This window comes from Ambystoma mexicanum, chromosome 10 (assembly GCF_040938575.1).
Source record: "Ambystoma mexicanum isolate Mex_15411 chromosome 10, UKY_AmexF1_1, whole genome shotgun sequence".
NCBI lineage: Eukaryota > Metazoa > Chordata > Amphibia > Caudata > Ambystomatidae > Ambystoma > Ambystoma mexicanum.
The window spans coordinates 1,502,985,608-1,503,010,288 of record NC_090932.1 but is presented as its reverse complement, the minus strand read 5'-3'; the positions used below and the strand labels follow the sequence as shown (position 1 = coordinate 1,503,010,288).

Below are 24,681 nucleotides of genomic sequence, written 5' to 3'. Positions count from 1 at the left end.
TTCTTTCTGATAATCCATTATCCACCAGCGCTGTACATATGACAACTGATGGCTGCACCTTTTGTGTCTATGCACAGCTGCCATTTCATGTTCCGGACTCTGAAAATTGCTTTTTTCGTGGCTATAATGTCAGCAAGACATGTTGCTGAATTACAGGCCTTGTTGGCTGAATGGCCGAGCACAATATTTCAAAGGACAAGTTAACATTGCATGTGAAGACCTTTTTCTACCCAAAGTGATTAACGAATTTAATGTTTACCAGTCATTATAGCTTCTGGCTTTTTCCCCTTTGTGGAATCCTTCCAAGGTGGTGTAGCGGTGGGACAGAGTGGACCCTAAGAGGTCAGATTAGTACACAAAAAATTAAAATCAAACTTGTAGTTCCTTGTCGATTCTGTGCCAAAGAACTCCAAAATAATATTAATTCCTCCGTTTAACAATGTGCAAGTTGCTGCTCCTTTACATAGGGCACCTTGCAGAAATCCCCTGGTATTGCAAAGTTATTTTTCCATGTACAAGAGCCCTTATGCAAAATTGATGTGCTGATATATAATGTGGTGTTCATCCCCCGTTCCAGGGGCTGGAACCGGGGATGAAGGCCATTAGCACCCCGGGATGCTAAAGTGGTAACTCGGGGTGCTAAAAAAAAAGGTTTTTCATTCCTAAAACGGGATGCACGTGGCGTCCCGTTGTAGGAAGGAAAATCATTTCCCAAGATGGCCGCCATGGAAAGGGATGCCAGGGCTCCGTACGGAGCCCCACTTCATTTCCATGGTGACCCCTAGGCGGCGAGGGGAAGGAGTGAATACGGCAGCGGCACTCGCGCTGCTGAAAAAAGGTAAGAAGGGGGTGGGGGGAGGAGAAAAAAAGAATAGAGTGATGGAAGGTAGAAGATGGCGGCGGGGGGAGCCGGCCATTAGGTGGCTTGGAACAGAGACTTGTACCAGCGGTTCAAGCCTGCGTTCCTAGCCATCTGATTGGCTGGCTCCCACCAACCGGGTACTAATGAACGTTAATACCAAGTGTGAAAGGACATAATCATCATATGCAAAACATATCTTCAAATCAATCTGTTCAATCTGTATGTGTTAGATCCCATTTATCACATTATATATAAAAAAGCATTCACATTAACTATGTATTCTAATGTTTTAACTGATTTCCAATTAGTTATATTTGTGCCAACATCTGTTTCCACCAACTGTCTTTATCAAGGTAATTATGATCAATCAATAATTGATCATGAATTATTTCCTAGGATTCCATCAACAAATCCTTAGTTGTCTCAATCACTTGTCCTTCAGTGCAACTAAACGTCTCCCGACTGCCAAGTTTCACTTCTCTTGCGGGTGTGTAGAGGGAGATAGCAGAGATACACTGTCTGCTCTGGTGCCATTTCTGATGATTTCTTGGATGTGGGTGCAGGTCCCCTTTGAGTAAGGGAAAATGGCTGGTTTCACTGACAAATCACTGGCAAGCAAGAGAGTGCAGAAAAGGGTAGCTTATGGGTAAGAAGTCTCAGTGGTGGGACCTATAAAGAGCAGCCTGAGGGACTACCTAGTAAGGGGACTGACTGATTGACTGCTGTGTGTTTCGGATCTAGGTCAGAGAGGACTTCCCAGACCAACACAACGCCCTGTCAGTCAGCCACTGCCTCACCAGCCGGTCAACTGTCTCTTCCCGGCAAGTAGCTCAGAATGCTCCGTTTGTGACAATATTGGTGGTGGTAGCACTGAGGAATGTACCATTTTTATACTTTCAAATCTTTCATATTTTCAGATTTTCAAACAGAAATCTCTTCCTCTCATGTGTCTAAGATGATTTATATCTAAACCATTCTGGTAAACTTCCAGATATACGAAAGGTGGTCCGCTACTCCCAGGAACTTAGGGTATATTTAAACATCAAAAAGAGAATGTTCCTGGCAGATGCAAATATTCAGTACATTTTATCTTTTTCCATCAGCAACTAAATTTTGAAACATTATTTTGAAGCAGTCTTTTCGCATATTTTTTTTAATGTATTTCTTTATTTCTTTTTCATCGCAATAGATTAGTTATATATCACAAAGTTTGATATCCTGCACATACAATCCAGGACATGTATCGACCTGAACATGTATTGCTAAACTCACTCAATAATGAACTTCCAAAAGTAATTTGAGCCTTTCAAAACAGATGTGTAAGCTTCCATTGGTCTATTCCCTTTTGCCTGCAACTGAGGCAGACTCCCTGAGAGGCCTGGCTCAACGGTTGCTATAGGGCAATGTGATGACTCCTGCAGAGTCATCATGAAATCCCAGCCGAAAGTCCCCTCCCATGTGCTCAAGGAAAGGCAGAGACACTATCTGATCCTAACCCTGGGGGTCGTATCAGGAGGGAGGCTCACATGGGAGGAGACGGCTGTCAAGGGAAAGTGGTGACTCCATTAGGAGAAACACAGTATTTATTCTCGATTTACCTAGTGCCTAAATATTTAATTGGCATGTTGTCACTGTGAAACTTCCTCCCCCAGAATACCCCAAAGTGTCAAGTATGAGGATCTTTGTAATAAACAGGAAAATAGTATACAAGGGAGTCAGGAAGTTAATGTTATAGCTTCCTGTAGCTATGATCCATCTTCATGTTTAAATCTTAAGTTCAAGGGAAAAGCGTTGACTCATTTAGAACCTTCCCTTAACTGTATGATATATGATATGATATGATATGATATGGCATTTGTAATGCGCCTATACACAAGCGTTTCAAGTGTTTCAAGGCGCGAACTGTACATTTTGTCAATCACCTAACCAGAGTAGATGAGTTAATAAAAGAACAAATAAGAATATTATGGACTTCAAGTCCCAAAATGCTCTTAATACTGCGATGAGGAAGAGTGGCCCAGAGTCACTAAACCATAATGAGCGGTCTAGTTGTCATAATCAACGCCTGAGCGGGAACTTTAAACATTTAAAGACTCTTCAGGAGTTTAAGAGTGGGAAGCAGCAGGGAGAATCAGAAGCTGCCGTTGTGGCGGCAGCAGGACGCGATACAGAAGTTGTGATTCCTGATATATGCAGAGGACACACAGCGGTAAGCAGTCTTGAAGCTGGCCAGCCCTAGAGCGAGAGAGGTTCTCTACACACTGTGAACTACTCCGGTAAAGGATACAATACCGGGAAATGCACAGAGCTGCAGAAGCTCCATCAGAGGTCAGTGCAAGTGGCGGCAGACCGACCGGAACTGTCAAAGGCAGAGGAAGTCCCGCAGAGTGAAGCAGGAGGTTTACCGATGAGTCAGAAGGAGATGCCAGGATAAACTAGAGGGTTGGACTGTAACAGGTAACCCTGACGGAGGCCGCTAGGTAACAACTGTTACTTTGAATACCAAACCATTGAAGAAAGGCAAATTGGGTGCAACTCTCCTATTGAGGGATTCTGAATAGGGGAATAATGCAACCAGCAGTGCAAAAGCCAAAAAGAAGTGATTGGAAAGCCAAGTGGATATAATTCTCCTAAAGAGGGATTTCAAATAGGGAAACCTATAATCCGCATTGCCAGCAGCCAAAAGGTTACAGAAGTAGAAAGCAAAGACTGCAGGAGCAAAGCCCTCCTTGTAAAAAGAGTCAAGGGGAGAGAACTGTTACCTGCATTGCCTATAGCAAACCGATCACGAAGAGAATCATTGTCCTTTTGTGAAGTATGCATTTGAAAGAAGATGTAAGCCAATTCCGTTAGAAGTTAAAAGACTGACCAGAGAAGCATTTGATGGTTCAAATTGATGATTATAGTGTTGAGAGTTTGGAACAAGCCTTAGCACAGAGCAGACAATGTAATAGTAGTAGGTTATCCTTGCAGGTCAGTAAACCAGGACGGGACGAATAGCGGTTAAGCCTTTCAGGCAAGTGGGCCACGAAGAAGATAATTTAAAGTACTGTAGTTGTGGTAAAAGGTTGTGGTGGAAAATAAATGTCAGTTCCACCATCTTGCTTTCTTGAACTGTTGCATAACCTAAAGTGATTGTTGAAATATCCTGAATAAAGTGTTTCTTTTGGAAGAGCCATCTTGACAATAACATTTCCTAAAAAGAATATGTATGATGTGCTTAAGTTATTGTCCAGTGGAGAAAAGAACATTTGTATTTGATCATTGAACTGATGTTGATTTACCAAGCAGAGGATTGTGCAAGTGTTATTGATTGTATTGAACTTTGAAGAAACTTTTGGAAGTGAAAAAAGTTGGAACTTTGTTACTGAGTCAAACTTTCTTGAAATTTAAACTAATTCCCAAGAATCCTGAATTGGTCCAGGGATTAATGGTTGTAAATGTATATGTTATTTTGATATTGCCCAGCAATTCCTATATGATTATGTTGCATTTGTTAGTGTGGCAGGTCAGATGCTTTTAGGCACTAGGTCATTTTTCTTTAGCCTTAGTTTGTTAGGTATGTATATCCTTGTTAGGTTATGGAAAGATAGGCATTTGTCTAACCCTTTTTATTTAAATAAAATGGCAACATATTAGAAAACTGCACCTGTTTGTCTGTCTCGCATTTCTGACCCCTTATAGTAGGTACGTTTGTGTTATTGGTCCTCATTGCGGGTCTGGCGGTAACCATGGCGGTGCTACCGACGTGTTGCCGCCAGACCGGTAATTATTTACCAGCGCCTTACTTCCTGGTGCCACCGGAAGATTACAACCCTAGCGGCCCGGAAAGTCAGGTGCCCTTAATATGCGAGTCCTCTATGGGAGTGGGCACTGTTGCTAATGGTGCCAGTGCTTCTGTGACGGGTCTGCCTACCGTTGCCGATGTGCCCGGCAGTGTCAGACCTGTCGTGCACGACGGCTCCAGCAGGCAGACCTGTAATATGCCGGTCCGGAAACGATGGTGCTGCTAAGCTTACCGGCATCCTTGTTTCCAGACCGGTAGGGTCATAATGAGGCCCATTGTCTCATACCTTTAACAGGCTAACCTATTGAATGGTCGGACCAAAAACCGATCTGTAAAAAAGAATCCACTGTGTCAATAAGTAGTGCACGTTATGCAAGAAAAACTAATTTTATTACATGCAAATACGGCCAGGAGGTACAGTCATCTCTGTAGAATCGGAAAACTGAAAACACTCTTGAAACGCCCATTTCAGTTATATAGCAGAAAACCACAAAATCTACATATGCAACATTTATCAAATACAAGTCAAACCCACATTTCCTATTGACTAGCCCCTATCCAGAAATCTAAACATCACCTATATTTTACTACCCCATTGGTCAATAACTGATCTGTGATGACATGAGCACAACCCCTGCAAATGTTCCTAATTCTGTAGTTAGCAGAAAATAGTTTGTTCTAATTGGTCAATGTACCCTCGGGTAACTTGTTGCAACAATGGATTGTTCTTATTGGTCAGCATGACTTTGGCCAACTCATGATGTCCATACCCCCGACAGGACCCAATAAGGGAGCGAATGTGAACCGTGAATTCAACGCCTCATAGCATTACAATGGGCACAGTACTTCTTTCCCATGAGACCGGACAACTTGGCAACGCTGCTCTTTGGGATTCATTTATCTGATTTATTTGCTCTATTGGTTGTCTGCTGCAGTTCCAATGGAAGTGTCTCTTCGCAATGGGGGCAGTATAACCTCAACCAATTTTCATGTCTTGACAATTCTTGGACCCTAGACCTTGTTTTCAGTAAAATTTGTCCTTGACAGCTGCAACACTAATCAATCATCTGAAATAAGAATGTTATAGTGAGTTTTAGTACCAGCCCCTGTGAGCTGCTAGGCCTCGCAATGAGAGCCAATGTCTTCACCCACCCACCAGGGACCTTGGCATTCTGAACGCTTGCTGGGGAAAAGCAGGAATACAAGCTAATTAAGTGAGCTGAAGCTCCACAATGTGGCCTGATAGTCTCACTAGCAGAAAGTGCAACCTCTGACGGGGCTTATTCAAAATGGCAGAACTCTTCCTAACGTAGCAGGTAGCCCTCATGCTCCTAAATACCAACATCTACCCTACATAATGCTTGTACTATGTGGCACTCCAGTCACCCGTTCACCAACCAACAAAAGCTTTCCATAATGCAAAAACAACACATTCTGCGTTCTTCTAAATACAACTAAAACACAACTTTATTCTCTAACTGATTGCTACAAAAGCCCTTAAAATATCATGGACTTAAACTGTAAATACAATGAGCAATATTGTTGCTGCTCCTCGTTTCATCAGGTAATACTCTATAAAGTGTGTTAAAGCTGGCTACAAATAACACACGTGCGGACATGCTGAAGTAAATGGCAACAATGCTGACACTAAATGACCAGCTCTCCTTACTGATAGAATTCACGCAGTCTGAACCTCCTCCCAGGTTGGGACATTGCACTTGCATCCCAGCGCTACATTTAAATTACATTCCTGGTACCAACATAATAATATTCATTTCTCTGCAGACGTTTCCCTCCAGTTGCAGAAGTTGCATACAGGCTTAATGGGAATTTATTGTGACCACATGTTTACTTGGAGATTACATATGGTCCATTTAGGAGAACTGTAAGGCAGGGTAGCTTTGGTGCGGAGTCCTTCCATTTTATGACCTGGTGCCTTGGAGTCTTTCCCTCCTGAAGTTTTAGGCGGTGGTGGGGAAATCTTTCAAAAATAAGGCATCAACTGAGGAGGAACATTAGAAGAACAAGTTATATACCTTGTGCTAATGTTGATTCTGATAGATGCAACACAACCCCACATTTTGACATGCTTTTCCTGTGGAGACCCAGGACATTTAGCTAGGAATTGCCTCTTAAACAGAAAAGAGGAACCCATGGAAATCGGATGTATTGTAGGGGAAGAATAGGATTACCCAGAAAATAATGAGGAGATAGAAATCCAAAGTAATTTCTTTCGTGGTACATCTGCTCAAGCCACTTATAAGCCAGCATTGGTTAATGGAATCCCAGTACAGGCCATTGTGGATTCTGGTAGCAAACAAAATGCCGCAAGGGCTGACTTGGTACCCCCTGAACGGTTGAAGGGAGCTTCCCTAGTGAAGATAAAATGCGTACATGGGGATCAGGAAATGTGTCTTCCCCTCTTCCCATGCACAGTATCGCTCGGGAGGATTCAACTCGGCCTCCGGAGAAGGCTCCTCTGGTAACATCCAATCGCAACAAAGAGGTTTTCGCCAGGGAAAGGGCAAATAAAGTTTGGGGACTCCCCATAGATACTAATATTAACTCTATACATGATGAATAAATCCAGTATGGTGCTCAATATTACAGTGAGTCTCTCCTGGTGTCCCCTTTCCTAGATAGGCGGCATATCACTGCTGTCTAGCGATAGTGAGCGACACCACTAAGGATCCGTAGAGGCTTTATGTTTAGGGAGAGGTAGTGACTTGAGATGAGTATGTTGTAAGTACATTAGGGATCCTTTCTAATTTGTATAAACATTAGTTTGATGTCCCGCAGTTCCCCCTGCAGTTTTGTATATTTCTGTGCCTGGGTGATTGCCAAGTGGGCAGTGACTGCTGTCTCTGTAGGACCTGCCCTTATAACTGATTCCATTAAAGGGACAGGAGTTACTAAGGCAGCAATGTGATGAGCGCCTGTCCACGAAGAGATCCTCTCTGCCTTATCTCCAGGCCTAGCTTCACCTGGCCTGTGGGCATACCCGGTCCCCTTCATGACCCTTCCATCAACCAGCAAGGTCAGGTGAGTGATTTTCTCTCACCATTCATAATAGTGCCCTTGACAACAGGCCATAAAGCTGGGTAATATCCCTTACCTTTCTTATGATCCTTTGCATGTGGCACGGGTCCATCAATCAGGTTACTATGAATAACTCGTGCTATTGACTGACTCTGCCATCATTACTAACACAATTCATTTATAGAAATTCTGTCCTAGAGATGCAACTTTGTCCAAGATCTTCCTGCTGTTTCGGGCACTGAAAACTTTCAATTTGAAAACATACCATTTCAAATAAGTATACAAACAAAAGACAAAAAGCTATCTGGTGCACGAAACCACAACCTGAAAACCACCTACAAATGACTCTTCATATCTGTTTTGTAGAGGACCTTTCGGACTCAGAAGAGGTATTCCCCAAAGAAATCTCAAAATGGAACTCAAATGAATTGATGGATAAAATTGGAAGACCTGACGGTGATGGCATTCAAGGTTAGTATTGCTGTGTTATTCAAAAGGTTTGGTGTTCTGATGGTTGCCTGTGTTTCTCTTTTTTTGTTTCCATCTGCTGCTGGAGTTCAACCATCAGGCTGGATTGATTAGTTCTGGAGCAATTTTGTTATTTGGACCCTAGACTGAAAAACATGTTTAGGCTCTCTTGGAACACTCAATAAAAAGCAGTGTCCTGCTCAGGTGTAAAATACAGAGAACCTGTTATGTACTTGCGGTGACCCAACATTTGTATGAAATACTACACAACGCTTGTCATGGTACATACACACTGTATTATACAATGAAGAAGCTACTTGTCCTGTCTCCCCATGACAATTGTGAAGATGCTTTGTGTACAAAAAGGGTGAATAAATCAGTAGTGCCCAGACTGTCTCTCACCATCGTTCTTCAAGCAGCTGATGCAGTTTCACTGTTCTTGATTAGATAGAACACATATTAAAAAAAGAACAATGCACCGCCTGCATCTTCCTAAAGTGTGTTTCATTGATATGATATGATGTGGCATTTATAACACGCCTGTACACAAGTGCTTCTAGGCGCGATGTCAAATAGTCTTTCTTCCTTGCATTCAGTTTCATCTTATTTCAACATTCCACAAAGTGTGGTGCACCTTTTCTTTTAGGGTGATTGGAAGGCTATTCTTAAAAGCCTTGTTTGCGAAACCTACGCAGGAGTATGTGCCCCTCTTGCCACCCCCTTGGCATTGCTCTTCCTGGGGTCCATATGGCTCAGTTGTTGTTAGTGGTAGCTTCCACTCTGACTCCCCACTGCTCCACTTGTGCTGGAGTCAGAAGCGGTTTCATTCTATCTTGGGAGCAATAGGGCACATTAATGGCCCTCTGCTGAATAATGCAGCAGTCGCTCATTACGGCCCCTCCTTAATGCACCAGCTGAAACCCAGTTTTACTTTTTGTCGCTGTGTCGAGCATGAGGCTGAAGAGAGAGGGCGCTGTTTCCACTCTGAGCCATTGTCCCAGGGAGCGCCGCTTGGCTTCCTTAACCCCTGTGCTTAGACGGCAGATGCAACGTCTCGGAAGTGCACCGTAGGCTTTTGGGAAAACCTTTTGAAGTTTAAGTTTGCTTTTTCCAGGATCATAGGTCAAAAGTGCTGTAAAATGATTTGATGATCTGACCGGAACTGTTTGAAAATTATGCCATTTTACTCTTGTTTGCCCAGTTTATCTTGGGGTGAAACCACCTTGTCCACTTCCACACAACAATGTCTCCTGACATGGAATGTTTCACAAATGTACAAGACTAGAAGTGCTATAAATAAATACGACTTTTTTGTATTTTTACAAGATCTCTGAACAATTAGCTGTAGTATCTAATTTTTTTCTGACAAATCAATGCTCATAGTCATATTTTGTTACATTTATTTCAGGAGGCCATCCAAGAATAGTTCAAATGTAATCTTTTTATGACACGAAAGACAGAAGGGATTTTCACTCTTAAGTGCTAACTAATTTTTTTGATACATGAATACAAAATCTGCATCCAAAAAGAAGAGGAAAAAGAGCCAGAGTCACCACAACACCAATGAATACATCGGGAACTCTTCACTTTGTCTCACCAACAAAAGACAAATAGGACACACATGGCGGCAGCCCATCCAACAGCAGACTCGCACCTTTCACCCTGAAAAGGCCAACGCAGAAGAGGGCACCTACCCTATAGATGAGCGGCCGCTCGTTCACTATATTTTCATATCTTAATAAGCATGTATATTCATATGTTAAAAACCAAATAAATTTGGGGCGTGGTGGTGCGCGCCTGTAATCCCAGCATGAGTGTGGGAGGCTGAGGTTGTGAATGGGGGTTCGTGGCTGCTGTTCACATCCACTGGTGATCTGTGCTGCAGCTATTCTCAGTATGTTCTGTGTAAGCCCAAGTCATGAAGCCTGTGTTCTGTTCCTGGTGAAGAAGGGGACTTGATTAGGTGTCCGGTGGGATCTACAAAGTACACGAGCAGTGAGCTGTGCCTCACAGACATAACCTCCAAAAAAAACAAATAATAATAATAATAATTTGTGTAAATATATAATGCCAATTTGTGTTAAATTATCTGGTCATATATTGCAATTTCTACAGATCGTTTTAGTGCTCATCTTATCACTAATGTTTCAATTAAGACAATGCTTTATATGTATGATTTATTCCCTGGATAAAAGTTAGTCAGATGCAAAGCTGGTGTACAAAATGATACTGCAGAATGTTTCGTATGGGGTTTTTCTATATAAAAGAAATATTGACCCATTATTGGGACCATGTTACCATTGTCAACTACGCCAATTGAATCTCTTTGAGGCCACATGTTAGATTGCTGAACTACTGTCGTAATGGACTGCTTTAAAGGCTCCAGAAAGGAGAACTATGTAGCCCCCCATTGGGCAACAGTCAGAACTTCACAATGTATTGAAAGAACTTGCAGTCCCCCCACGGCCCAGTGGCGTTTTGCTGAGCCTAGCCAGGGTATTGTACGCAAGTAGGAGGCATCTTCTCCAGTGATTTACAGTTTGTTCAGAGATTCTATTAATTCGGCTTGACAGAGACTTGTTGTCAGTAGTGAATGAACGAGGCCACCTAGTGGCGCTTTGTATATCGAAGCTTATATTAGTGCTGAAGCTTTGTGCATTGCGTTCAGATTTAAGCGACATCATTAGCTTTGAAAAAGGACACAGGATTAGGTCGAAACACATATTGACTGTCACTTTACTATAATAGATGTTTGATCAACTATCTGTGTTGCATCACTAAGTTGTCCTAGAGATGTTTTCAATGTAAAGATTATTTATTTATTTATTTATTTATTTTCTTTATTGTATTTAACTGTTGTTAGCAGTTTTTACAAAAGTGGAAGTGAAATTTGTTTTTTCCCAGATTCTCATCAAAAACGGGCTAAGTCTTTTAAGGGCTCTCTGAACCTTCACCAATGGCGTCCAACTTCAGACTGTGTATAAAGTTTACCACCGCGATGACCGGTCTGCGACTTAGCCCGTTCATCAAGTGCTCCCACCAGTAGTCCTCGTCCATCTTTGAGAAGTTTGAGTAAAGGTGGTCCAGGTGGATTTTCCGTTTGCTAGCAGTCCCTGGGCAATGGATGATCAGGTGTCTTAGACTTTCCTTTAGCTCGGGATTCCGGCAGAATCTACAGCCATCGGATTTGGATTTTCCTCTAATTTTCAGTACCTCGTTGGTCTTTAGAATGTTTAATCTTGCTCTTAGGAAGGTAGCTCGGAAGATCTTATTCGGAAATTGAAGTAGGTAGCCGATGGGTTCGTTCAGTTTTTGGGCAAACGCCGGCAAGTGGGCTACTGATTTGTAGTTTGCTGATGTTTGTTGGGTCTCACACCAATCTAAATCTTTGAGTTTTTTTGCCGTTCTTTTCGGGTTTGCCAAAAGCTCCTCGACTGAGCTTCCAATTGTAACAAGGAGCTTTTGATTTTTTTCCCACCAGGTTTTGAGAGTTTTATTAGACCCTTTTCCAATTTCTTCTCGAATCAGTGCATATATTTTCTCCGCCGATAATCTGACTTCTCTGTAAAACATCAAGGTATTGATGGATACTATTCCTAGTAGAGAAGTGAGGCCCAATTCCCTTCTTATCAAGGCTATTGGAATCGAGGGAGGTAAACGGAGCACTTTTTTCCAGAGTGCGCCTTCCAATTTGGGCCATATTGAATCAGGAATACCAAAGAATGCAGCTGTCCCATAGGTGAGTGCTGGCACCACTTTCATCTTGTAAAAATTTGTCGCCGCTTTTACTGAGAAGCGGCCAAATTTTTTGTCCACTATAATCAGTTGGTTTAGTAAAGTTTTCTGTTTGTTGGTCAGTAGGTCTAGCATAGGTTGCTCGTTTCTTTTGTTGCTGAACATCGTACCCAGGTATCTAAAGGTGTCGACTTCTTCCAGACGGATGTTGTTAAAAAACCAAGCCTTTGAAGTTTTGCGTTTGGCCGCTTTCATTAGTCGCATCACTTTAGTTTTTGTGGTATTGCTCTCAAGGTCGTTGATATGGAGATATTCATTCAGGTTGTCTAGCTTTCGCTGTAACCCTATCATTGTCTGGTCAATAAGGATTATATCGTCCGCATAGAGTAATCTGCTGACTTTCTCGGATCCTATGGAGGGCGGGAAAGCTTTAACGTTCTTTTCGGCTTGTTGGTAATCACCAGTATAGGCGTTGTAAAGTGCCGGTGCCAGAGGACATCCCTGCTTAACTCCGCTAGATGTTCCTATCACTGCCGATAGTAGCCCAGTGCCATTCAGTCTGACTCTCATGGATGTTTCCGAGTAAAGTTCTTGAATTGGGTCTAAGAGGTTCTGGGGGCAGTTCCAGTTGGCAAGTTTTATCCAAAGTTTTTCTCTGTTTACCTTATCGAAGGCTTTGGATAAGTCAATAAATGCCATGCAAAGGGGAGGGGCTCCTTCCTGAACTCTGGCTTTCAAGATGTTAATGGTGAAAATGTTCGCCATGGTGTTCAAGTTTTTCCTGAACCCTGTTTGAAAGTTATCCCATCCTTCAGAGGACTCTATCCAGGTTTTGAAATTGTCCAGTAAAAATGAACCGAAGAGTTTGCCAATGCAGTCCAACAATGCTATTGGGCGATAGTTGTTGGGATCGCTTCTGTCTCCAGATTTATAGATGGGGACTACATTGGCTGTTTTCCAGGACTTCGGAACAGATGTAGAGTTTATACAGGATTCGAAAATTTCGGCTATTAAGGTTGACCAGACTTTTGGGTTAGATTTTAAATCCATGTTCGACAAACCATCAGGACCCGGAGCTCGTGATGATTTGAGGCTCTTGATTTTATCTTCAGTGCTGAGTGGGTCAGGTTCTATTGCCCATCGGTTAGGTCTGCTTTTCCTGGGTTTTGTCTCGTTGCCCACTGGGCCAAAAAGGGTGGCGAAGTGTGTTATCCAAGCTTCTTCTGTTACGCTTGATGTTAAGGCGTCCTTGCTTGATGAGCTGTTAGAGTTGACCAGTGACCAGAATGATTTTGTTTGCTTACCGGCCAGCACTCGCAGCATTTGTTCTGAGTCGTCTTGGTAAAGTTGTAATCTAAAGCCTTTCAACCAGGTCTTATAGGCTTTAGTGACTTTCGAAGCTGTTTCAACGTTAACACGTGACGGTAAGCTCCTGGCCATTCTCACAGCTCTTCTCATCTCCCGTCTTTTGTTCCTGAGGGTTTCGTTGTTATAATGGTTGGTCTTTGCTTGTTTCCTGTTTCTCGTCTTTTTGATGTAATATGGTTGGAGTAATGGGCAATAGTCCATAAGATGTTTCTCTTCTTTAGAATTTGCCCGTGCTTTTATTTGGCGGTAGTTAAAGGTTAGTGTCGTTACTGCTGAGGTGTTCATCCTTAAGCGCGTGGAATTTGCATAGGTCTCCATGTTGGTCGATCTCAGCGCCACGTCACTTTCGTGCATTTTGAAGCGGTAAGCTGACCATGTCAGTTTCAGGAGGTTGTGGTCACTATTAAGTGTTCTGGTGATGTCAAAGCCGGTGACCAGCGGGAGGAGATTTCTGGACAGATAGATGTGGTCTAAGGTGGCGCTCCTTCCGGCTAATTCCCAGGTCGGGATAGTCGGTTGCGATGCTTTTCCCAAGAAGTGGGCGTTGTGTAGGTCGTTGTTGTCCATCAGATTTGACCATTTGTTTCCTCTGTCTTGTGAGTTTTCCGGCAATTGTGGCCGATTTGGTTTTGTTTGATAAAACTCCTGTCCATTCTTCTTGATGTTGACATTTAGGTCTCCGCAAATAACTATACTTTCCACTAGGTCGTTTGATAAGGCGTCTTTTAAAAGGTTTTCGATTTTCAATAGAAAGGTGTCTGTTTCACATTCTACCGGGTTCCAGTATAAGTTAATCAGGAGGTATGTCGTTTTTTTTCCTTTATCCAGATTGTTTTGGTTGTTACTTCTCTGTATCAAAGTTGCCAGGATGTGCGGCTCTGTCTTTAACACTTTGAGAAGGTGAAAGTCGGCTCCGATTCTTATTGCTGTGAGTAAGCCTGCTCTTGGTCTCCCCGATATTCCTTTCAAGGCTGGTGAGAAAGCAATCGTATAACCTTCTATCGACGGTTTGTGTTGGATCCAGGTTTCTTGGAGACACCAAATATCTACGGATCCTAGGTTAACGTCTGAGGAGTTCATCAAATGGGAGAAGCCTCGGGTGTTCCACGAACCTAGGGTTATGTTGATCTCCGAATCTATGTTCAGTAAATGGCCTGAGCACTTCTTATTTAGCTGGCGTTTGTTTAATTGCTATTGATTGTAGTTTTTTGCTAATGCTTTGGGCAGCCATGCCCAACGATTGACTTCTTCCTTTGTACTTTGTTGCTTCTTGTCCCAGTTTGGCATTTCTTTTCCTTTTAGCGGAATATCTTGCTCAATTGTGATGAACCAATTTTTTTGGGGGCCCGGAGGTACCCTTTCCAATTCTAGAGAGCTTGGCCGGTGGGCCTCTGTCTGCTTTCGTGTAGTCAATCTTGGAAGGTGTTTGTCATTCACTACCGGGGCCTGGTCATTCCGGTATATAGGTTCGCTCTTTACATGGTCTTTCGTCTTTTTTTCCTGGGGGCATCTCACCGGGTAGTTCGGTGAGTCTTGTTTAGAATCAGTGCGCTCTTTGGGTCTTATGTAATCTGTAAGGTCGTAGCCCAGCGCTCTCAGTTTGTTTTTTTCTTTAGTTAAAGCCGATTTGATGGTTTCAGATTGAATGTGTAAGTAGACACTATCCACTCGTTTTTTTTCCCTGAATTCCACAATTGTAATGTCTTCTGTGGATAGAGTTTTTAAAGCTGGGACTAGGTGTAGTATTTTTAGAATCGTTTTTCTGTTTAGGATGAATGATGGGTCTTCCTTCCAGATGCTTTTCAGAGTGAAGGAGCGAGTCTTTGTAGACCCTATCAGTCGGTTTATGAGGTCTCTTCTTCCTCGGTGGTCCTTACTTTTACCCCTCTGTGTAGGAGGGTGCCTCTGGTTTCTGCGTCCTCTGGACCTTGACGTACGGTGGTGGTTTGATGGGGATGAAGATCTCGCTCTGTACTCTAGTTTATGGAATCTTTTTGGACTTCTTGTTTTTGAGGGTGGACGCTCATCTTTTTGTGAACTTTTGTGCACTCTGGAACGCCAACGTGGGGTGAGCGCTCCTGTGATGTTTTTTTAGCGTCATGACTCGACGGTTGCGTCCTCCTAGAAGGAGGTGATCTAAAGTTGTCCCGTGCTCGGAGCGTTTCCATTTTCTTTGTTGGCGAGTGCTGGGAAGTTTCTCTATGTTTATTTTTTTCCAAAAGTTTTAGTTTTTTTTCCTCCAATGTCAGAAAAATTGAGCTTGCTGGCTCTTGAGCTGATGGTTTGTTATTTCTTTTAGTTTTTCTGTTTTCCTTTTTTTGTTTCTCGTCCAAGGGGTCGGCCGGAATCAATGGGGATTGACTATTTGCATTTCTCTTTCTTTTTTTCACAGGCGTCTGGTCGTCCTCTTCCCAATCCTCACACATTTCTCTTGCGTTTAGAGCTGCGTCCATCAGCTCGCTTTCAGTGATTGAGCACACGGTATCTTCTACGGCCTTCTTTTCCTCGCTCGGTATTATTGCGGACTTCGGTGGTAGGAGAGTAGTGTGATCGATTAGTTTAGGCTCGAAAGGTAGGTAAGATTGTTTGAGGGAAGATGGCTGGTTGCTTTCGTTGGTTTTTAGTATGGTTGAAGGCTTGCTCGTTTTTCTCTTTGCGGTGCCTCTCAAAGTGGGGTCATCTTTTTGAATGGATCGGTCTGCTGACCAAGATGCACATCCGTTTTTTGAGTGGAGGTCGGGTCTTGTTTTTTCAATAATTTTATTCGACTTGTTTTCATGATCTAACTGTAGTTTGATGTTCGAGGAGTTTGTATTTTCTTTTTGCTTCGTTACCCGAGGCTTATTTGTAATGACTTTCTGTGTTGTACTTGTTGCAGAGTCTAGTAGAGCCTTTTCATCACTGTTAGTGTGGTCTATCGCTGTTGGTATGGCCGGGGCCCCTGTGAAGTTAAAGGTTTTGAAAACTGGTGCCTCAGTTTGGGTAGATCTCGAGCACTTTGGACGATCTGCAAGATGGTCTAACTGCTGTAGAGGTTGCTCTAACGGTTGGTGGGTGCGATCCTTTGCTGTGATATATCCTTCAATAAAGGTGAGTCTCGTTTATATGTGCGCCAGCATAGATGCTTGGTCTTTTGTTGAGTCATTCAGCGCTTCGTATAGTTTGGTGAACGGCGCAAGTGCTATTGTTAAGGATGACATAAGGACCAAGAGATCTGTTTTCTTTTTTGGTGATGGAGATGGGAGTCCAATTGTAGTTTTGGTGGTTAAGGATTGATTTGAGATTGTATCATTTGCTGGGTATTGACAGGCGTTAATTATGAGACAGCCACTTGGGAGGTTCTCTTGTTGGGGCTTCTCAGCAGGTGGAATCTCTTTCCTTATTTCTAGGATAGTAGAGTTTTTTTGCGCTTTATTCAAGGATTCCTCTTGGTGTCTCTGCTTTTCGTGATCGTCCAGGTATCATAGCGCCCGAACGTCGTTAATTTTACTGGTGATCGGGCCAAGTAGACACTGAGGTGGCTCCGAGTAGGCGGGGTCGTTTCTCGTTGTCCGATTAAGGTCTGTAATTTTTGGGGAGTCTCCCGATTTAGGTCTTTGTGCTTTTATGTGCCATCTTTTCAGGAAGGCAAGCTTACGTAGGGAGTCTTTGTCATTTTCTAAGTTCTGATCTAAATGGGTTCCCTCGAGTAGTTCTGCGTCTGATATTTCGACTGTATCTTCCTCACGTGGGACTTTGTTTTTTGTTGCAAAAAAGTTGGATATAGATCCTTTTGTGAATATTTTTTTACCTTTATAGGTCCGTGGGGGTGCGTTTCCTTTTATCGGTAGTTTCCTGCACGGTGGCTCTACAGTAAAGTTGGAGGCTGACGCTGAGCTTGACTGAGGCTTAGGTTTGGTGTTACTTGTATTCATAGAATTTGTGCATTTTGTAGGATTTGCTGGGATCGGGGTTGAATGAGTTTCTGAAAAGTTAAGTCTTAGTTGAATTGTAGAAGATTTAGTCGCTTCTTCCAGCTCGTCTTCCGAATAGTCGACAGTCGAGTACGAATTGTCGCTGTTGCTATTTTCCGTCGGTCTGTTGATTCCTGTGCTGGTGGCTTCTTCGTAACTTGGCGGGCGATGGATTTGTGCTTTGACTATCTCTTTTTTCTCCTGGGCAACTATTTTTTTTGACGACAAGGTTATTGACAATGGGTTCTGCAGAGTTGGTGCTTTCGAGGGGGTGGTTTTGAAGTCAAACACCTCCCGCTCTTGGGGTTCATTTGGCTTAGGTACTTTCTTGGGTTTTGTGTTCCTTGTGGGTGTGATACTTTGAGAGGGCTCTCCGTCTTTCTCACAGGCCTGTTCCAGAATTGCTGGCGTCCGGAACTGTGGAGGATCCGAGCGCCGAGGGGTCCACGGGGTAGGCACGTTGGCCACAGTTGTCCATTTTGTGCTTTCCCCCTCTTTCCGCTCCCGGCTCGGCTCTTCGACCTTTTTTGCAATTTCTCCCTCTCTCTGGTCTCGGCGCGGCTCATCGGCAGCAGGGCTCGTCGCCTCCGCAACGAGCTCCCGGCCAGAGACTGCTCCCAGTTGAGGAGGGAGAAGTCCGCTCTGGGTGGTCTGACGGTCTCCAGGGCATAAGCCGGCGTCTTCGCTCGCGGGCTCTCCAGCCGACCTCTCCACGACGATCCCACCTGGGGACCGAGTGGACTGGTCCTTCTTCTCGTGGACCTGCGGGCTGGTAAGTCTCCGTGTTGGCTTTTCTCCAGAGCGTAATAAGACGAGTGTTGATGGATTGTGGCTCGGAGGAGTCTGTTGCATAGACGGTGCCTCCAATACTTCTTTTGGCGGCTGGTTATTCGCTTCCCTCTTTAGTGGTTCGATATCCTCCGTTGATTTCGCGGGTGAGAGTTTCTGGTCAGTTAGATTTGTTTTCGAGCCGTCTTTGCTTTTGTTTTGAGGCATTTGGAAGGGCACTTTAAGTGCTTTGGGTTTTGCCATGACTGCCGCGTCTTTCAGCGAGTGAGGTTTTCTCAGGTGGCTCGCCCGCTTCAAGGGGCTTCGTCTCTCTAGGCCACTGTCTTCGCTTTTCGTTCTCTGGCTTCGCAGCCAGTGTCCTTCCCCGCTGGCCTCACCCTCGTGCATTGCGACGTCGGATGGGCCGCAGAGCGGCCGCGGACTGCCGTAGACTGCGAGCACCTCAGCGAGCAGCTCCGCGGCCGCTCCGCGGCCAAGTTGGTTATTTAAAGTCTGTGTGGCTCCTCCTCCACGCTGTGCAGCCACTATAAGCAGACTGGAGTCGCGCAGGAAAAGGAAAGGAAAATGCCGGTGGGGTGCCGTAGACTGCGAGCACCTCAGCGAGCAGCTCCGCGGCCGCTCCGCGGCCAAGTTGGTTATTTAAAGTCTGTGTGGCTCCTCCTCCACGCTGTGCAGCCACTGTAAGCAGACTGGAGTCGAGCAGGAAAAGGAAAGGAAAATGCCGGTGGGGTGCCGTAGACTGCGAGCACCTCAGCGAGCAGCTCCGCGGTCGCTCCGCGGCCAAGTTGGTTATTTAAAGTCTGTGTGGCTCCTCCTCCACGCTGTGCAGCCACTGTAAGCAGACTGGAGTCGAACAGGAAAAGGAAAGGAAAATGCCGGTGGGGTGCCGTAGACTGCGAGCACCTCAGCGATTATTGGTTATTGGTTTATCACAAGATGTAGAGCTCATATTGGTGAGGATAACCACTTGTATACTTTAATTCTCTGTGACGCTGGGCATCGCCACACCTTTGTCCAGACCAGTGCTGCCCTCTTCACTATTAATTTACTGCACCTGTAATATTTTTGGCAGAGTAGCTGGAACCAGATAGGGGCCCAGCTTTCATTTGTGTAAGACTTCGGCCTAATACCAGTCTGATAGCAGCAGCCTGATAGTAGTCCTGCCATGAGGCTACATCCACAGAACTACCCAACTTTAAACTGGCTCCCCCCAATTCAGGATAGTCCATACATAAAATAATAAAATTTATCATATTTGCCTCATCGTACATGCCCAGAAAAAATGCCATGCCACATTAAGCTATTATAGCAAGACTGGCTGCACCAAAATGACTGTCTAGCCATGTAATGACATTTATCATGCTTGCTTTATCATAGACGCCCAGTAGTAAAAGTCATGCTACAGTAAGAAATGGACTGCCAGCACCAACAGGCCAGTCTAGCCACATAACATTATCATGTTTTCTTTATCAAAAATGCCCAGTAGAAATGTCATGCCACAGTAAGAAATCACTAAACTAGCTACACCAAAATGCAAGTCAAGTCTAGCCTAGCTTGGATTCCAGAGCCTGCTTTAGGACAGATGCAAAAATGTCACGCCATAGTAAGAAATGGCTAAACTAGCTACACCAAAATGCCAGGCTAGCCAGTGTGAAAAACCTGACGGTATTCTCCCACCCACTCCCTCGAGATCTTCTATTCAGATGGCCAGGGAAGGGCGATCGCTTTTGGATCCCTACCCTCCCTCACCCAAGCGAGGGAGGACCACCTGAGTGGAGTGTCACTGGGGATTGGGAGGAGAATGCCTGAGGGCGAGACATGCTATTTTCCCAATCCTAAAAACACCATACCCTGGTCTCCCTCAGCCGTTGTGGGGTGTTTACACTCACACCTCATCTCCCCCTCCCCATTTCCAAGAAATATTGAGACAAGGAGGGGGCCAAACCACTGTCCCACTAATTGAGTCAGGCATGGATAGGTAACCATTCACGCCGGACTCCACTTGACTGTGTGTTCAGCTATAAAAACTGTGGTCAGTCAGAGAAACTTCAGCGAGCTGGGGATGCAGTCCGGTCCAGTGTAGCCCAGAAGCGGAGAGAAGCAGGAGCTGCAGACAGGAGTAAGACGTGTGGGCTGCAGCGTGGTGATGGAGCCATGCATCCAGGGAGCCAGAGAAGCATTGCTTGCATTCCGCAGGGAAGGACTAGCAAAATGTTTGTTTCCTTGAGGCTAGTCCAGTGCTGACCCCAAGGGTAGCTGAGGTGAGACCCTGACCTCCATTCTGCACTGCCTGAAGGAGCCACTTCTCTACGCGACGCTGCCAGGTGAGCTTCAGGAAAGAATGGGAGAGAAACCCCGGGAGGGTGCGTTTAGATGAGAGCGCAGCGGGAGAAAGGAACGCAGAAGAAAGCGGCTTAGAATCAGAAAGAAAGATAAGTGTGGAAGAAAAGTAAAAAAGGCTAAATGTGCTGCAAGGAGACAGAAAGCAAAAGAAAGCTTGCAAGAATAGCATATCAGGGCGAAAAGCAAATGAAGGCCCGATCAAAACGAATATGAGAGAAAGTGGAAAAGAAACCGTGAATGGCCCGTAATAAGAGAGGGGCACGAGAAAGGTAAGAAGAGTGCCTGGGGCACGCAAAGAAAGGTGCAAGTGTGCACGGAACCAAAAGAGGGTGCACGTAAAGGACAACAAATTAGAAGGTGCAAGAGGTAATAGAAGAACGTGCGAGCAAAGAGAGGGGCAAGATGGTCAGAGTTGTTGCGCTGAGGAAAAGCAAAAAGCCTGGTGTTTTCGAAAGCATATTACCCCATGAAAGGATTGTTTATGAATTTAAGACAGAATTGTGATAAATCATATGTTGTGTTTGGAAGCTGGAAGAGGCCTAGAGCTTGGGGAAGGAAGGAGATCCTGAGAGGCCTATTTAAGAAATCAAACCACATCCCGATAAAGAACTGAGTTTTTTGTGTTTCAAAGTTGAAAGGGACCTGAGCTTGGGGAAGGGAGCACTAAGAAGCCTAACCAAGTCAGAGAGTGGTTGAGTTTTGTCAAACTGGTAGAGAGGATGAAGCGTGGGGAAGGGAACCCCAGAAAGCTTACAAAAGGAACTGTTTTTATTTTTTAATGGTGTTTTTCAACTTGATGAAACTGAAGCTTGGGGAAGGGAACCCCAAAGAACTTAGACATTTGAAGGTAGTTGGAATAGCTACAAGGGGACTATGGAGAAGGCCTTATGAATAGCTTTGTGAATTTAACGTAGTTGTGTGACATTAACCCAACAGCGCCTGGTGAAAGACCACCTGTTGAACCACTATTTTTCTTATTTGTGAAAATACTTCCTATCACATTTTTTTATAGAGTGGGGGCAAGCATAGATTTAGACACAGACATACTTTTATTTTTGACTCTTAGACAGCGATGGCCATTAGAGTTGAGGCAAATGTCCCTTTAGAGTTAGCGCCAGTCAGGCATTACACCAACCCAAGAACTTTAGTCAATAAAGGTTTTCAAACAAACCCACGCAAGTCTGTGTTTCTCTTGATACCATGCCTGTCCCACAGCATTTAATAACACTTAACATGCTTGCTTTATCATAGATGCCCAGTACATTGGGGAGGAGGGATAGCTCAGGGGCAACACGCTTGTCTTGGGAGCCAGACAACTCGGTGCAACACAGGTTTGAATCCCGATCCCACGCTTAGAAACCACTCGTTAGGATTAAGCGTGTTGTAAATGAACAATTATAAACAAAAAAGAATTATAATTATAATAATGTACATGCCACAGTAAGAAAGGGCTAGACTGATTTCATCAAAATGTCAGTCTAGTCACTTAATAACACATATTATGCTTGCTTTATCGTGCTTTTAAAGCAAGCATGGTAAGTGTTGTTACATGACTACAACATTTTTTACTGGGCATCCATGATACAGTATCATAGATGGCCAGTAAAATATGCCTCCCAGGCTGTCACAAACCCGACACCAGCACACCCACATGTACTCAAACATTCAAAGACACAGTCATGCAACATTCATACACCATTTATTTCCAAAAGAATAGCATTCACTCGCTCATTCAAACACATTCACGTTCTCGTGCTCATTCACACAGCATTAATTACAGCAGCATTCATTCTATCATTCAATCACATATTCATGCATTCAAACCACATTCACAAAGCATTCTCTTGCTCATTCAAACAGCATTCTCACAGCATTCGCTTTCTCATTGGAACACACATTCTCACATTCAAACAGCATAATTCAAGCACCTATTCACGCATTGAAGCAGCATTCTCACAGCATTCGCTCTCATTCAAACACATCATCACACATTCAAATGCTTTAACGTTCACTCGCTCATTCACAGAGCATTCATTTCAAATGGCATTCACTTGCTCATTCAAACATATATAAACGCATTCCAACAACATTCACTTGCTCGTTCAAGCAGCATTCTCACAGCATTCACTCTCTCATTCAAACACATATTCGGGCATTCAAACAGCATTCACACAGCATTCACTTGCTCATTGAAACACATGTTCACGCACTCAAACAGCATTCACACAGCATTCACTTGCTCATCCAAACATATATAAACGCATTCCAACAACATTCACTTGCTCATTAAAACACATGTTCACGCACTCAAACAGCATTCACACAGCATTCACTTGCTCGTTCAAGCAGCATTCTCACAGCATTCACTCTCTCATTCAAACACATATTCGGGCATTCAAACAGCATTGACACAGCATTTACTCGCTAATTTACGCACACCCAACTACCCATACATACATTTCTTGCTCATTCACACATGCATACAGGCACACATACTTAACATGCACATACAAAATTACAATATATACACTTACCTCAGCCCGGTCCAGATCCTGCTCCTCTCCCATGCTGCCTCCTGTGACATAGGCCCTCCGGCTCCCGTGCACAAGAACATAAACCAGGAAGCACTGAGGGCTTTCTGGGTCCCGCACATGCGCGCAGGAGCTGGAGTGGTGATGAAACGGTGTCCCATTTCGTTCGTATCTGCAGGGAGACACAACTGCCACTCTCCAATGTACAAATGTGCAGTACCTCAGCCTGCATCCCCAATGTGCCATACAAGGCTGGGGAGGTACACCCTCCCCCCCCCCCCCTTGTGCCCCAGCCATGTATTGGTCTTGGTGCATGCATGCTGGGGAACTAAAATGTCAAAGGGAAACTAGTTACCAGTTAAGCCAGCCCAGGAACGCTCCGTCAACGGCAAGAAGCTGGGGGAGAGCTCAGTGATTACACTCAGCTGGCACGACCCGCCCATAATGGGCGAGGGTTGACATGGGTTGGGCCCATTATGGACAAGCCATCCCTGTTCTCGGTCGCCTTATGCTCCACCAAAGTCCAGCTGTTATTGGCTTGACTGCCCAATACCTCACCAGGTGGGTTTCACCAGAAGCAACCTTCGCTCAGCACAAGTTACTTCAGAGTAGACACGCAAAGCCTCAGTTACCCTGGCCCACAGCTTGTCCACAACTGTTTGTAGCTGTGGTTAGAGGAGTTCTTTCTCCTACAATATGACGGTCCAACCCCCAAGTGGTGTGCAAACCTCCACATTGGCATGTTTTTGCCAATCACAGTCTCAGATGTATTAATGGAATCAAAAACAGGACTCCCTCATCTACCTCTGTGGCCATTCATAAATGTTCTCCTGCTTCCAGCTCCCATGATCAAATGCAGTATTAATTGCTTCCCTCACTGTAAAAAGATTAAGCTTCAACAGGCCAATGCTCCCTAACACTCCATGAGCCTGAAAACAGCTCTTAGCTGCAATTGTATATCTTGCACTAAAACACTTTCTGCATAAAGTAGGCTCTCTCTTCTAATGTTCACCAGCTTGCTCTCTTCCAGATATAAGCAGACTCCTTCACTCATTCAGCCACAATAATGCTCACTAGTATCGATCTTGGCTCCTGGACAGAAACGTGTTCATCATCTTTTCTGTAAATGCATCTGCTGGCCAGCTCTTCATTACATGCTGTGGCATCTTCAGTCAACAAAGCTTCAACCTCGAGGTTTTCAACTTGGCTAACAATTCTGCCACCTAACTCGCGAAGGTCACCCATCAACACCAGTATTGTTTTACCACACTCCGTAACAACGTCTTTTTCCTTAAACATTTGAACATTCTCCAGTTTCCCTACCTCAATCCCCTTGGCCTTGCTCCAATACCGTGACATTGCCAATTGTCATAAAAGCACCCATATGCATGATGTGCAAAGTCTTGTCTTAAGTGCTAGATCAGCTGCAAAAAATGCCTCACACAACCTCAACCTAACCATTAACACCGATCATGATTTTCTCTGCATTCTCGAAACTAGGTTCGCCCCAGACTCCCCTGCCATCTTCCTCAAACATCTTCCCTATGACTGTTGCATGGTTCATCAAGATTACATACTCAAACGAAACAGAGGCGTTGCTGTCAACTTAGTAAAGGACTTCCCTTATCGCTCTCTCCTCCCACATCCACCTTCTACAGTTTCTTCGAGCATTGAACTGAAAGTGAATATGAATGCCAACAACTCTATCCTCATTGCATCTGTCTACCACCCTGTTTCCCTCTGCTTCCCATTCTTGGTCCTCTTATCTGACTTTGCTTCCTCCCTGCTAACCTCTGCCAACAACGT

General features: G+C 44.3%; 1 protein-coding gene across 12 annotated transcripts in view; it reads left to right on the top strand.

Annotated features, from left to right (window-relative positions):
- PITPNM2 (phosphatidylinositol transfer protein membrane associated 2) overlaps nucleotides 1-24,681 on the top strand; it is a 1,944,277-nt gene that overhangs the window by 1,282,070 nt on the left and 637,526 nt on the right. For all 12 annotated transcript variants that reach the window (XM_069619654.1, XM_069619653.1, XM_069619649.1 and 9 more), the window contains one exon: nucleotides 8,055-8,159. In XM_069619654.1, coding sequence (XP_069475755.1) covers nucleotides 8,055-8,159 — 105 coding nt within the window. The remainder of the gene's footprint in view (nucleotides 1-8,054; nucleotides 8,160-24,681) is intronic.